Source organism: Geotrypetes seraphini, chromosome 9, assembly GCF_902459505.1.
Source record: "Geotrypetes seraphini chromosome 9, aGeoSer1.1, whole genome shotgun sequence".
In the NCBI taxonomy this organism is placed as follows: domain Eukaryota; kingdom Metazoa; phylum Chordata; class Amphibia; order Gymnophiona; family Dermophiidae; genus Geotrypetes; species Geotrypetes seraphini.
Window position 1 is genome coordinate 149,595,239 of NC_047092.1, and position 14,655 is coordinate 149,609,893.

Genomic DNA, 14,655 nt, shown 5'->3' on the forward strand with positions numbered 1-14,655 from the left:
AATGCCAATAAGTGAGCGCTAATAATCATCAGTGCTAATTGGCAACAATTAAAAATTTACATTTGCATCTTGCTAGGCATACTCAGATGCTTGTGTCAATTCTAGTGCATGCATCTAAAGAGGGGGCATGGCCACAGGCAGGGCGCAGCCATGGCATTGGCAAACCAAGAATTTGCACGCACTGTTACAGAATATGCCGGATCGGCATTTAATTTAGGCAGAGGCATCTATATAAAATTTGAGTTGATGAAGATCTTTGCATCTAAAAGTTACGCATGGAGCCTAGCACTAGACACTGTTCTATACTTGGCACCCAGCATATTTAGGGCCAGATTGTGCATTTGGCCCTAAAAAAGACAGGCACCTAAAGTTAGGCGCCTATTGCATGTCAATCACACTTCGGTGCCCATTCTGAATTCAAGAAGGCATGGGATAGGCGCGTGGGATCTCTGAGAGAGAGGAAGAGATAATGGTTACTGTGGATGGGCAGACTGGATGGGACATCTGGCCTTTATCTGCCATCATGTTTCTATGTTTCTATACACAGAAAAAACAGGGGAAGCAAAACCACAATCCACAAAGGCACAACAACAAAGTGGAATTGACCCAATCAGAATGGTATGCACCAAAAAAATGTCTTTCAACTCATCTGATGGCTACAAATGCCTTTATTCTTCCAAATTCATCAAATGACTCTATGACCCGACATATACATGTTTCGGCCTAATCGGCTTGCCTCAGGAGTCTACAAGTACATACATAGATAATTTAAAAAATACATACACAATATACAATATCAAAATATCAGACATTCATATAAAAATATATTATACTATAAAAGATGTACTTAAAATAACAGTTAATATGAACGAGCAGCAAAGAATAATCATAAATGCAACAAAAATATATCACATAATGCTACAGATAAAAGCACAAGTTATATTTGATAAAAAGTGAAAATGCTAAAAACATTAAATACATATATCAAGCCAATAAATATACATAGGATATATTAAATAAAAAAGAGACTTAGCAATATAAAACTATATGGAAGTAAAACATAATGTCTCTAAAAGCTTTACATACATATAGCAACAAAAAGCTATAGAATGATAAACTATAAGGGTAAAAATATCATTATCATAAGGCAATGCTAAAGCAAGGGGGGTGATCCTATCCAAAAATGAAAGAATGATTTATAAAACTAAATATTCATACCTTGCGAGTCTTCAATAAGTAGGTCAGAGAAACCATTTAAAAGTATTGTTGTTGTGTCTATGTTTCTATAACCATAAAGTTCTATGACATCACAATGCAGGTGTAAAGAGCCTTAGCCAATAGGGAGAGGAGGAGATAATGGATGCTGTAGATGGGCCATTTGGCCTTTGTCTGCCATCATGTTTCTATTACGGAATTGTGCTTAGTGGCGCCTAACTTAAAATTTAGGCGCCTGTAATGTAGGCCAGAGTTTTAAAGGCCTACATTATAGGCACCTAAGTCCTGTAGAAAATCGCGCCTAGCAGTGCCTAGGTCTTTCTCCATCCCTAAACACGCCTACTTTGGTGTTAGGCACCATGTGATAGCACCTATCTTTTGTAGAACTGTGGCTAAGATAGGCGCCTATGTCCCAATTAAATTTTATATTTTTCAGTTATGAGGAAGCTTATTTACTAATTACGTTAGGCGCCTCTTATAGAATTTCCCCCTTAGTGCTCATTTTTTATGGCACTATACATAGAACTCTGTCCTAAATGTATAAACCCCTTTGAATATCTTGCCCGCTATTTATATTAGCTGATATGAATAGTGATGCCAGTGATCTTTAAAGCTAAATAAACATTCTGAATAGAAACTAAGACATACGTTAACATTTATTTCAACTGTCTAATAAAATGCTGCTCTTACTTTATTGAGGTGTTTTGTGGAACTTCAAAAGACGTGAGCCGACCCCCAGCAGAGCTGTTCGAACTTGCATTTCCGCAGGCAACATCTGGGGTGATCTGGAAATGATAAACACAGCTTTGCTATTTATTTTATCAACAGAAGCATTCATCACCAGTTTTATTGCTGACAGAAAATAGTCTTAAATGTCCATAAATGAGGCAGAGCCATAACATGAGGGGAAACTCCCTAGGGTTCAAAGCCTCTAATGCAATGGTCCACAAAGAGTAAACTCCCAGCTGCGGCTGGAGGGCACCCGGAAATGCGTGGATGGTGATGTCTGCGCATGCGCCAAGGCCCTCCAGACAGGGCCCTGAGGCACCACAGGGGGTGCTGGAACAGGAGACAAACCAAGAAGAGGAGAGGCACCGGTGAGGAGGAGAGTCCTGGGTGCCAGCTAACTGCCTACAGGATGTGCCCCTCACTGTGAGAGGCACATCCTATAGGCAAGAAGCCGGCGCCAGCACCTCTCCTCCTCGGCAACGTCTTGCAGCACATCTGGAATCTTGCTATGGCACACAGTTTGCGATACACTGCTCTAGTGGGTACAAAAATAATCATAGGAAATGAAACAGCCTCTTACCATCCTCAAGAGAAGAGAGACTAGGGATAATAGTTCAGAGGTGGAGGGATAAAGAAACTGATGTTACAATAAGGGCATATGGACATCAATCCAATTGGTTGCATGGGCATTAAAATGCCTAGTTATGGCTTTGCTTTTTGACTATTGACCTAATCATCTCCCTTGCCTTCACCTCAATGAGGAAACTTCAACAAATCAAACCCTGGTTTATTATCCTCTGTTGACTGGCATATATATTTTAAAGAATGGAGAGTACCAACATAGTTAGCATAAAAACTCTTCAGCCACAAAAAAATTATTCACCTTCCCAATTTGCATACTTTTTATATGTCATGTTCAAGTGCCCCTCCCTACTTGTTTGTCGATGTAAAACATCACCACCACTTTACATGAATATAATTTGATGTTGGAAGCTTTTAGAGAATGCCAAATTGTCCATAATTCTAGAAGACTGATATAGGAAGGCCAATAACCTTGAATAGACAGGCCTTGGTTCTATGCCTCCCAGCCCTGAAGCGATGCATCCATAATTAGGATAACCAGTGGCATACCTAGAGTATGAGACACAATAGGGCCGATCATTTTTTAACATCCTATGACCCCACCTGAGATCAGCAGGAAGGATGCCCACTCACTCCTGCCTGACACCCCTCCCAACATCCCCCCCCCAGAGATCAGCAGGAGGAATGCCCACTCTCTCCTGTTGCCAGGCCCCCTCAAACCCCTGATATCCTACCCTTAACCCCCAACATCCCACCTGGACACCCCTGACACCCAACCCCTACAACCCCGTACCTGGAGAGTATGGCGCAGTGGTTAGAGCTACAGCCTCAGCACCCTGAGGTTGTGGGTTCAAACTCCACGCTGCTCCCTGTGACTCTGGGCATGTCACTTAATCCTCCACTGCCCCAAGTACATTAGATAGATTGTGAGCCCATAACATAGAAACATAGGGACAGATAGGGAAAATGCTTGAACTACCTGTATGTAAACCACTTTGAGTGTGGTTGAATAACTACAAAAAGGCGGTATACAAGTCCCAATCCCTTTCTCTTAAATGATGATCCAGCAGGAGGGATACCCACTCCCTCCTGCTTGTAGGCCCGCCTCTTCGAAATGGCAGGCCTTCCCCTTATCGGTACATCCTAGGATGCACAGGATGGGGCCTAGGCCCTGATTGGCTCAGGTGCCTAAGGTCCCTCCAAAAGGGAAGGGACCATGGGCATCTGAGCCAATCAAGGCCTTAGGCCCCTTCCCGGTGCATTCTGGGAATCACTGGGTGGAGTATAAGGCCCTGATTGGCTCAGGTGCCTAAGGCTCCTCCCTGTTCAGTGTTGAGGTGGGATGTTGGGGGTTTGGAGGTTGTTGGGGGTGTCCAGGTAGGGTGTTGGGAGTTTGAGGGGGCCTGGAAGCATGAAGGAGTGAGCATCCCTCTTGTCAATCTCGGGGGAGGAAGGATATTTGTTGGGAGAGGGGATGTCAGGCAGGAGGGAGTGGGCATCCCTCCTGCTGATCTCGGGGGATCCTCTGCCCATCAAAGCCGGCTGAGCTGGTCACCGCAGGGAAATTCCCGTGCTGTGATAAGCTGATGGCAAGTGGCATCTACAATCAGGATCCCCCTTCAGCAAAGATAGGCAGCTGAAATGTAGGCCAGGATTTTCTGGCCTATGTTTCAGCCACCTATCTTTCGGATTAGACGTGATTCTCTAACCAGCGCCGGTTAGAGAATCGGGGTGTAAGACATCTGAGCATCAGCTTAGACATGATTCTGTATCGGATGCTTGTGAAAGACTGACACGTGATCGGCGGCTGCCGAGACCAGTGTCCTATACAAATCAGGTCTCTTGACTCTTCTCCTTAAAACCAGCTATAATTAAACCAATTCTACGATGAGAATTTTTTTGATAAAAGTGGAGTTTTTTCTGAAACCATGAAGCTTAACTGAGGTCCTTTTCTCCACTTCTTTTATTTTTGAGGGGGTTTTGTATATTTTTTGTATAGTTGGTTATGGGATTACTGCCTCTGGGATCAACACCTAGATATAGCTGTGTGTGTATATTATTGATTTTGAATTTTTGAATAAACATGCTCTAGTCTCTTTAGAATAAGGGGTACGTCACAGTAAACACCCATCCTATTTTTTCTCCTGGACTTTCTTGTATTTGCAAATGAGCCAGCCATGTTTGCTACTTTCCAATACTGCTGAGTACAACTGTGCTCTAGAGCCCTACTTTACACTTTCAACACCCAGATTTAAATGGTCACATTTTGTATCGCACTGAACTGAGAAGCACTGGTGCTCGCAGCTTAATAAAGCGTTTCATAAAAACATAACAGAACATTCCTACAGTTTCTTCAAATAGAAATATACCTTAAAGACAATGGGCTCCTTTTACTAAGCTGCGATAGCGTTTTTAGCACACGCAAGATTTTAGTGCGTGCTAAACCCGCGCTACGCGGCTAGAACTAATGCCAGCTCAATGCTGGCGTTAAGGTCTAGCGCACAGGGCAATTCAGCGTGCGCTAAAACCGCTATCGCAGCTTAGTAAAAGGAGACCAATGTGTGAAACAAACAAAAAAAACAACACAAACATACCAAAGAGCCACAAGTAGGAAGGTAAAACCCAGATAACACTGTGCAACAAATTTTAACTTTTTTTCTGGGGCAAGAAGAAAATAAGGTTTACTTTATAGAATTTGATCTCCTGTGTATGAAAATAGCCTGTTTTCTCCTATCATGTATAGTTTTTGAGCAAATCACAAATATTTATAGCATGAGAAGTCACAATGTCACGTATTGCAAAACCCTGATACAAAATCGATGATTTCATCTCAACTGTGCTGATGAAGCTTGAAAATTGCTGATGATGCAATAGGCCTACAGAGAATTGCATATTCCAGCTCCGCCTCCTCGCCCATAATAATTTAATTATATAACTCATTATTACATCATCATTAAAATGAATACTTTAGCTTAAAAAAATCTAATTTGAGGCAAACTATTTCAGAGATTGTTATAACATTTACTCCAAACATGAGAAAATATAGCGAAAATGTTAATTTTTGCATTATAATGTTCTTTTGGCAAAAATCAGAGGGTTATACTGACATTTACTATTTCAGAGATTAGAAACATAGAAACATAGAAAGATGACGGCAGAAAAGGGCTACAGCCCACCAAGTCTGCCCACTCTACTGACCCACCCCATTAAGTCTGAGTGCTAATGACCCAGCTCCTTAACTTGACCCTCGCAGGGATCCCACGTGGATGTCCCATTTATTCTTAAAGTCGAGCACGCTGGTGGCTCTGATCACCTGCTCCGGAAGTTTGTTCCACTGATCCACCACCCTTTCTGTGAAGAAATACTTCCTGGTGTCACCACCAAATTTCCCTCCTCTGAGTTTGAGCGGGTGCCCCCTTGTGACCGAGGGTCCCTTGGGAAAGAATATGTCATTTTCCACCTCGACACGACCTGTGACGTACTTAAATGTCTCTATCATGTCACCCCTTTCCCTGCGCTCTTCTAGAGTATAGAGCTGCAATTTGCCCAGTCTTTCTTCGTATGAGAGACCCTTGAGTCCGGAGACCATCCTAGTGGCCATCCGCTGGACTGACTCAGCTCGAAGCACATCTTTACGGTAATGTGGCCTCCAGAATTGCACACAGTATTCCAGATGAGGTCTCACCATGGTTCTGTAAGACCTCATCTGGAATACTGTGTGCAATTCTGGAGGCCACATTACCGTTATAACATTTACTCCAAACATGAGAAAATATAGCGAAAATGTTAATTTTTGCATTATAATGTTCTTTTGGCAAAAATCAGAGGGTTATACTGAAAAATTAAGGTCAGTTTTGAATTCAGCGACCCCCCCCCCCCAAATCACTATAGAACACCCACTACAATTCATGCCCCAAACCTCTGTTGCACAGTGTATTTAGTCTTACATTGACTTTCCTAACAACTGAACCATGACTGTGCACCTTGTTACTCTTCCATTTAAATTGCTGAAGAACAGTATATTTATGTAACTTGCCTTTGTGACATGTAAGTAGTGATTTCATTAAATAGGTTATATATATATATATATACAGTCAAACCTCGGTTTGCGAGTAACCCAATTTGCGAGTGTTTTGCAAGACGAGCAAAACATTCTCGCAAAATTTGTCTCGCAAACCGAGTGTTGACTCGATTTGCAAGCACCCACCCCGAGAACCGGCATCGCTCCCCCCCTCTCGCAAAGGCCCCCCCCCGCTCGAATCAACAACCCCCCTCTCCCTGCGAGAACAGGCACCCCCCGCCCGACCAACTTTAACTCACCTCCCCCGTCTGGCATCAGCACGCAGCCCATAGGGCGTGCCGGTGCCGCTTGAAGATCTTCTTCCTGCCTCTGCCGGCTTTGAGAGGGAGAATTAGAAGGGCTTGATCATGCACAGATGCATACTCAAAGCTGGCAGAGGCAGGAAGAAGTTCTTCAAGCGGCATCGGCACGTCCTGTGGGCTGCGTGCCGGTGCCAGATGGGGGGGGGGGGGAGTTAAAGTTGGTCGGGCGGGGGGTGCCTGTTCTCGCAGGGGGGTGCCGATTCGAGCGAGGGGGACCTTTGCGAGCGGGGGGGAGCAATGCCGGTTCTCGTGCTGGTGCCAGATGGGGGGGGGGGTGAGTTCAAGTTGATCAGGCAGGGGGGGCCTTTGCAAGCGGCGAGGGGGAGGAGCAGCGCCGCTGGCCTCAGGGGAGGAACGTATCAAAGCGAGTTTCCATTATTTCCTATAGGGAAACTCGCTTTGATATACGAGTATTTTGATTTACGAGCATGCTTCTGGAACGAATTATGCTCGTAAACCAAGGTTCCATTGTATGTGAAAAATTTGTAATGTTATATGTTCTTTTGCTTTGTGCTACATGCAAAACATTTCTACTTGTGGGAAAATGCTTTATACGAAGGGCCACTGAAAAGTTCTTAACCCATCCAACAAAGTTAGGGCCTATACACTTATGGCGGCTGCCTAAACAGCAGCTGTTGACCGCGTATCAATCATGTGATGGTGCTGTGTACAGAATCACGCCTCCGGGCAACATAGGCACTGGAAATGTAGGGGATTTTTTCCATTTCTAACTGTGTTTCTAACTTAGGCACTGGTTATGGAATTTCCCCGTGTCCAGTGATTTTCCACTATTTTCATTCCATCGGAAAAATATGGAACAAAAAAAAAAAGGAAAATCGTGGACTAAGTGTACAGCACTCAGTGGAGACTGCCCCAGCTTTGTTGGTTGGGCTGAGAACTTTCAAGCGGTCCCCCCATAGCATAAACTTCATCACGTGGAGCACCTACCTCCCCTCTACCAGTTACCTTTAGGATAGCATTTTGGCCCACCAATATCTGATGAATGATGTAATAATTTGGTGTTACTTGAGTACCAAAATGGGTTACATTAAGTTTCCAAGTTTATTTAAAATTTGTTATACCGCTTATCATAATTCTAAGCGGTGTACAAAGTTCATAAAAATTGACATACAAGAAACATGAACTGATATACAAGAGACATGAGGTTAGAGGGAGAACTCCATTGGATAAATAAGACAGAAAGACGGTTAGGGATAGTATAATAGGGCCCCCTCCCTATTATACTATCCCTAACTGTCTTTGAATAAGGCCCCCTCGCTACTATACTATCCCTAACTGTCTTTGAATAAGGCCCCCTCACTATTATGCTAACCCTAACCGTCTTTGAATAAGGTCCCCTCCCTATTATGCTATCCCTAACCGCCTTTGAATAAGGCCCCCTCCCTACTATGCTATACCCTAACCGCCTTTGAATAAGGCCCCCTCCCTACTATGCTATACCCTAACCGCCTTTGAATAAGGCCCCCTCCCTACTATGCTATCCCTAACCGTCTTTGAATAAGGCCCCCTCCCTATTATGCTATCCCTAACCGTCTTTGAATAAGGCCCCCTCCCTACTATGCTATCCCTAACTGTCTTTGAATAAGGCCCCCTCCCTACTATGCTATCCCTAACCGTCTTTGAATAAGGCCCCCTCCCTATTATGCTATCCCTAACCGTCTTTGAATAAGGCCCCCTCCCTACTATGCTATCCCTAACCGTCTTTGAATAAGGCCCCCTCCCTATTATACTATCCCTAACCGTCTTTGAATAAGGCCCCCTCCCTATTATACTATTCCTAACCATCTTGCTGTCCTATTCATGTCTGATAGGAGCCTTGGATGTAAAATTTCATATTTCAAAGGCATCTTTGAATAAGGCCAACTTAGAAGTATTTTGTTTCAAAAGGTCATGAAAAACTGTGACTTATTAGACATCAATACATTGCTCAGTTCACATTACAATTCAAGAAAGTAGAGAATGACATGGGGTCAAATTTGTCCCCATCCCCGCAGGAACTCAATTTCCCTGTCCCATCCCCTCAAGTTTTGTCGCTGTCCCTGTCCCTGCCCCATTCCTGTAAACTCTGCCTTAACTGCACGAACCTGAAACATTTATGATTTTACATTGTTTGAGGCTTGTTCAGATGAGGACGGAGCTTGCAAGAATGGTGCAGGGACAGGAAAAGAACTCACGGGGATTGGACAGGAAAATGAGTTCCCACGGGGATACGGAAATTTTTTTTCCCCTGTCAATCTCTAGTAGTAAGATGCAATGTCATATCTAGGTACATGATGCCTTCCCAGCTTTCAGGATGCATTGAGAGATAGGATCTCACCTATAGTTCTGTGTTAAGAGGTGCATTGTGTTTACTCTTTTATCCTGAGAACTAACCCCCTGATAAGCAGCATAGAATCTATCTACCTTTCGGAATCTTGTCAGGTATTTGTGACCCGACTTGGTCACTATTTGAAACAAACCCCACCTTTCGAGTGTAGATAATGTAGGATTTGCAACACTGAGTCAGACCAAAGATCCATCAAGTCCAATATTTTGGCCCCTTTTTACAAAACCATAGTGCGTTTTTTAGCGCCAGCCGTGACAGTAACAGCTCCGATGCTCATAGGAATTCTATGAGCATCAGAGCTGTTACCGCTGCGGCCAGCGATAAAAACCTCACTACGGTTTTGTAAAAAGGGGCCAAAATATTGGACTTGATGGATCTTTGGTCTGACTCAGTGTTGCAAATCCTACATTATCTTTTTCACCACAAGTATATACCATATATACTTGAATATAAGTCAATCTGAATATGTTGAGACCCCCATTTCCCCCACAAAAAGGAGGAAAAATGGTTGACTCGAATATAAGTCAGGCGGCTTAATATTCACATGCCCTCCCCTGACAGGCTCTGCACTCAGTCCCCTTCCCTCCATCCCCTGTCAAGCTCTGCACCCAGCCCCCTCTCTGCCAGGCACTGCACCCAACCCCTTCCCTCCCTCCTCTGTCAGGCTCTGTACCCAGCCCCCTCCCTACCAGGGACTGCACACAGCCCCCTTCCCTCCCAGGTTCTCCACCCTGTCCCCCCTCCCTGCCCTGTCCATCGTACCTCCTCTGCCACTGGAATCCCTAGTGATCCAGAGGTGTAGCGGGTAGAAGTCAGCTTTCCACACTCCTGCCCCACTGCTAAACCGGTCGGTTGCTGCCTCGCGTTCTGGCTTCAGCTGCTGTGCGGTACTGAGCAGGAGTACGCTTTGGCACTGCTGCTCAGAGCTAAGCAGCTTCCTGAATGGCTCCCGCTGAAATCTCGCTACACCTCAGAACCACCAGGGATTCCAGTGGCAGAGGAGGTACGATGGACAGGGCAGGGAGTGGGGACAGGGTGCAGAGCCTGGAGACCCGATATAGGCCTGCAATCAGTCTGGGAGGGAGGTGCTGGCCCAAATATAAACCAGGACCCCCATTTTTGGACCTAAAAATCCTGGTTTACATTTTTCTTAATTCATTCACTTTGAATATAAAACATTACTACATGGGGAGAAGGTATGTTGGACATGGGAATGCAGAGATGTTTTCATAAACCCATTTAATTCCAGTTCTTCAACACCATAATTTTTAATCCAACATAGACAGTTTACCTTATGTCTTAATTATAACAGATTTTCTTTTATTTTATGTACAAGAAAGCAACTCTTAGCAGCTTAACCCTTTATTTGGCATTGTTGCTCAGAAGCAATATGTGTCTTCTATGGCTCTTATGGAAGATCTGCATCTTCAAATGCCTGTTACTGGGCACTGTTGCTCTCGTTCAACATCAAATTACATAAAGCAGCCATTTCACCATCTGCGAAATAAAGGGTTAAGATTACTGTAATCCTTTTGAAACCTTCAATAAATAGTACCCACAAATATGAGGCACTACCAAACCAAACATATTTCATATCATATTATATTTGGTTAATTTGCAGTTGAGAATGTGCATTCAGTTTTCATCCGTATAAAACGTAGGATAGATTCCAAGACATGTGATCCAAAAACAAAACCACACAATGCAAATTTTAAAATGCAAAATGCTTTGCTTGCCACCACTTTGGCAAAGTGAACTCAGACATATTTGAATAGCTTGAATTCCTGCAAGTAAATTTTTGACTGTGCACTTGCTTTGCAAGAAACATTAACACAGGTTTTACACTGGGATGATGTGCTTGGATCCTGTCTTCATTCTCAACTGCCTTTATTAGTCTACCTGCTTGCAAATGAAAAAGAAAAAAATACAATACAGGATAGCACAGACTCTGGTACACATGATAACCAGAATAGCCTTAGAGCTTCTTTGAAGTCAGCACCATGAACCTGGTCACTAAAATGTCCTAATGATGTTAATTTGTGCACCTCTAGTTATTAATCCAGCATTTTGCTGGCTGCTGCTGGCTTTACTCCCAAATTGTTAATGCCAAGCCATTCAGACACTACCACTGAATATCAAGGCATAGCTGGATAAAACATAGCTGGTTAATTGCAATATTCAGCACTTAGGGATCCTTTGACTGAGCTACAGCATAAAGAGGCCTTAGCGTGCCCTAATGCCATTTTTTCCTGTGTACTAAGGCCATTGTTACCACAGCCATAAAATGGCTGATTTTCTGTTTGTATTAATGGAAAAAAAGGAACCGAACCCCCACGAAACCAAAAAGTAAGTATGAATTCATAAGAAACAGCTGGGATGTTCACAAACTGGATGAATAGTTCCTTCAGTCGATCTTTATTAATACAAATCAATTGGTCCCAACACGGTTCGTGTTTCGGCTCAACCGAGCCTGCATCAGGGGTCACAATCCTAATATCTACAAAGAGACATGCATATAATTCAATATAAGTACCAAACATGGAGAAGGAAATAATTTTTTAAATATTTAAATAATATGGTAATAAATGTTTGTATTAATGTCCATGTACTAATGTTGCCATTAAAAACTGTTCTGAGTTCCCCTGGGAGAACGCTATAGAAAATTGAATAAATAAATGAATTACATGTATATTTCAATTGTTACCAAGTCAGGCAGTAGAAGGAACCTACAGAGTATCTAGCAGTCAATTTGTGACTTGGCTTGGTAACAATTGAATTAAAAAACATTACCAAGTGAGCACTTACTGCCATTCATTTTGTAGACGGTAAGGGCTCACACAGTGTAGTTGCACTAATCAGGCAGGTAGTGGATTTGCAGATAGACCATGGAAGGGGAAGACAAATGCTGGATCTGGGGGCAGAAGAGAGAGAAACAGAACAAAGGGGGAGGGAATTTTGGAAGGCCCTCCCAAAATGATAGGGCTGGTTGCGCCACTACCTACGCCCCCTATCCACCTATTTATTCCTATTCCTACACCTATCCTGGTAGAAGGCTGATGAGCTGGTAAGTACACAGAGGTTAGGTAGGTGGAAGTGGGAAGTAATTTAGAATGGGACTGGAGGCTTAATTATGATCTCAAGAAGGCAGAGTGTCTCAATCCATTCTTAGCTGGCTTTAGTTGACCTTAACTTCTACCTCTAAAATTAGAGTTAACTATACTTCCATTTTAATGCCAAAGCCAACTTTACAGGAGAAACGAAGATGGTGGCTTGAGGTGAGCTTGGGTTACAACACTCTCTGTGTCTGACTATATCCATGGTGACATAAGGAAGTATAAGGAGGCAGTGCGGATGCGCCTTCCCCCAACTACAAACTGCTCCCCCATTAAGGAAATCTACCTTTCCTAAGTTTGTTTCCCAGCCAGTCAGCTGCTTCCTAGGAGTTAGAAATGTCATTGAACCTGGGTGGGAGGATGACCCCCACCTGCCCAAAGTGTGTTGCTTCCAGGGTCAGAGCTGTAAAGCCCCACAGGGAGTATTAACGTTCCCAGAGAGCACATTGCTAAACTTGAGAAGGCTAGAGAAGCTCATTCCCAGGCCCATGTGCACTTAATTAAAGATAAAACTCTGCTGAATCATAGGACAGAAAAAACGCTGTGAGATATCTGGATATGTGTGTTGTGTGTTACATTTTCCTAGAACTGTGAGATAATTTCTCCCGCCCTCACCAAATTATCTCTTTCTTTAATTACAATTTTTTAAAATGCAGTTAGTAGAGATATCAATATAAACATTTCTTTAAAATAATGTTGAGAACCAATGGTTTTTACCTCTATCTCATCCCACTTCAGATCTACAACTTTCTGTCCTGCTTTTGGTTGCCATATGGGTAGGGTCACTGTTGCTCGTGATCGAGGTAAAATAACTTCAGGCACCTGAGTCGATGAAGCCGGCCTAAGTTGTCTTGGTGCCGTGGACTCTGTCCAACCAAAGACAGAAATGCTGGGCAATGAGTGTTCACAGTGCTTCCCTCCATACCCTTCACTGCAAATGCAGATGTAACCTCCTCCTCCAGCGGTACAGTTGCCATAGCGACAAGGATTGTTTTCACAGGGATCTAGAGAAAACTGAGAGCAGACAATTGAAAGGGAAATTAGTGCACGGAAATGCATTATTTCTGCATAACAAATATAAAGTTCTAGCAACAAAGTTTGCTTTTCACTGTTATGCTATATGTCAGTGGGTCTCGTGATAGCCACAATGAATATGCATGAGATAGATTGGTATACAATGGATGCAATGTATGTGAACCTCGCTTATGCTGGTTCATTGTGGGGACCTTGAAAACCCAACTGGCTAGGTATATGCTGAAGACAAAGCTGAAAATCACTGCTATACGTAAACATGCATTTCCCCTAAATCTGCAGATGTATTTGAAATTTCTGCATGTCTTCATTGTAAAGTGGATTGTAGTTCTGCCTCTTTCCTGCTTTCTTCTAATCATATACTTTGCATTTCCACTGTCTCTCTCTTCAGGTTTCCCAATATCTCCTCCTTCCTGGCTCCTAGAAGTCTGCTCAACACACACTGTTACCTGCAATTCATTAATTCCAAGTGCCCCACCTGGAAGCCCTGACTTTCCTCTACCTTTAAACAGGTGCCTCTAGTTGACTTTCTCCCTGCTTCCTGAGGACTCTTACCTATCTCACTAATCAATGTAGCTGTTCCTCTCGGCTTTGGTAAATATGCTTCTGTAAGATGTATATGCATGCTTCTGAGACATCAGTAGAGATTGATTCCATACCTACGCTGCACACACATCAGACTCCGTCTCTGGCAGGATTCAAATCCAGGCTTAATCAAAGCTGCGTTTAAGTCCTAACCTTATAAACTGAAAAAACTGGTGGAAACAGTGTTGAGTGTCCAAAGTATGAAAAATGCTTAGATTAACAAATGTAATGGAGCACTCAGTATTACATATAATGTAAAATTAAAACAGAGGAGAAAAGACCTCAAAAAGACCCCTGGACTACAATCAAAAAGATCATAACCAATTGGGGTTGGGTTTCATCACTGGTCGAAAACCCCTGTATAATTTTTTGATTTTTATGTGGATTTAATTTTCCAAAATTCAATGTGTGTTTATACATATAAATTAATATTGTGATTAAATATCAATATCTCTCTTTTTCAATTGAGCATTAAATAACCAGCAGATAAATATTGAAAATCTCGATAATATAGGATATGGCTTTATGATGTCAAGCACTTTTCTTGATAACCCAACGGAGGCCCCATCCGTTTCGCCCAACGGGCTTCTTCAGGGGTGATGATAAAGCTTGTTATTTTGCCGGTAGAGATTAAATATTGCTCAAAAGTTCCTCTTTCGCTGCCTGCGA

The 14,655-nt window shown here is 43.0% G+C and overlaps 1 protein-coding gene across 1 annotated transcript in view; it reads right to left on the reverse strand.

Moving 5' to 3' along the window:
• Positions 1-14,655, reverse strand: part of DNER (delta/notch like EGF repeat containing) — a 261,530-nt gene that overhangs the window by 179,282 nt on the left and 67,593 nt on the right. The window contains exons 2-3 of the mRNA XM_033959607.1: positions 13,087-13,383; positions 1,906-2,000 (exon numbers count right to left, since the gene is read on the reverse strand). Of these exons, the coding sequence (XP_033815498.1) occupies positions 1,906-2,000; positions 13,087-13,383 (392 nt within the window). The remainder of the gene's footprint in view (positions 1-1,905; positions 2,001-13,086; positions 13,384-14,655) is intronic.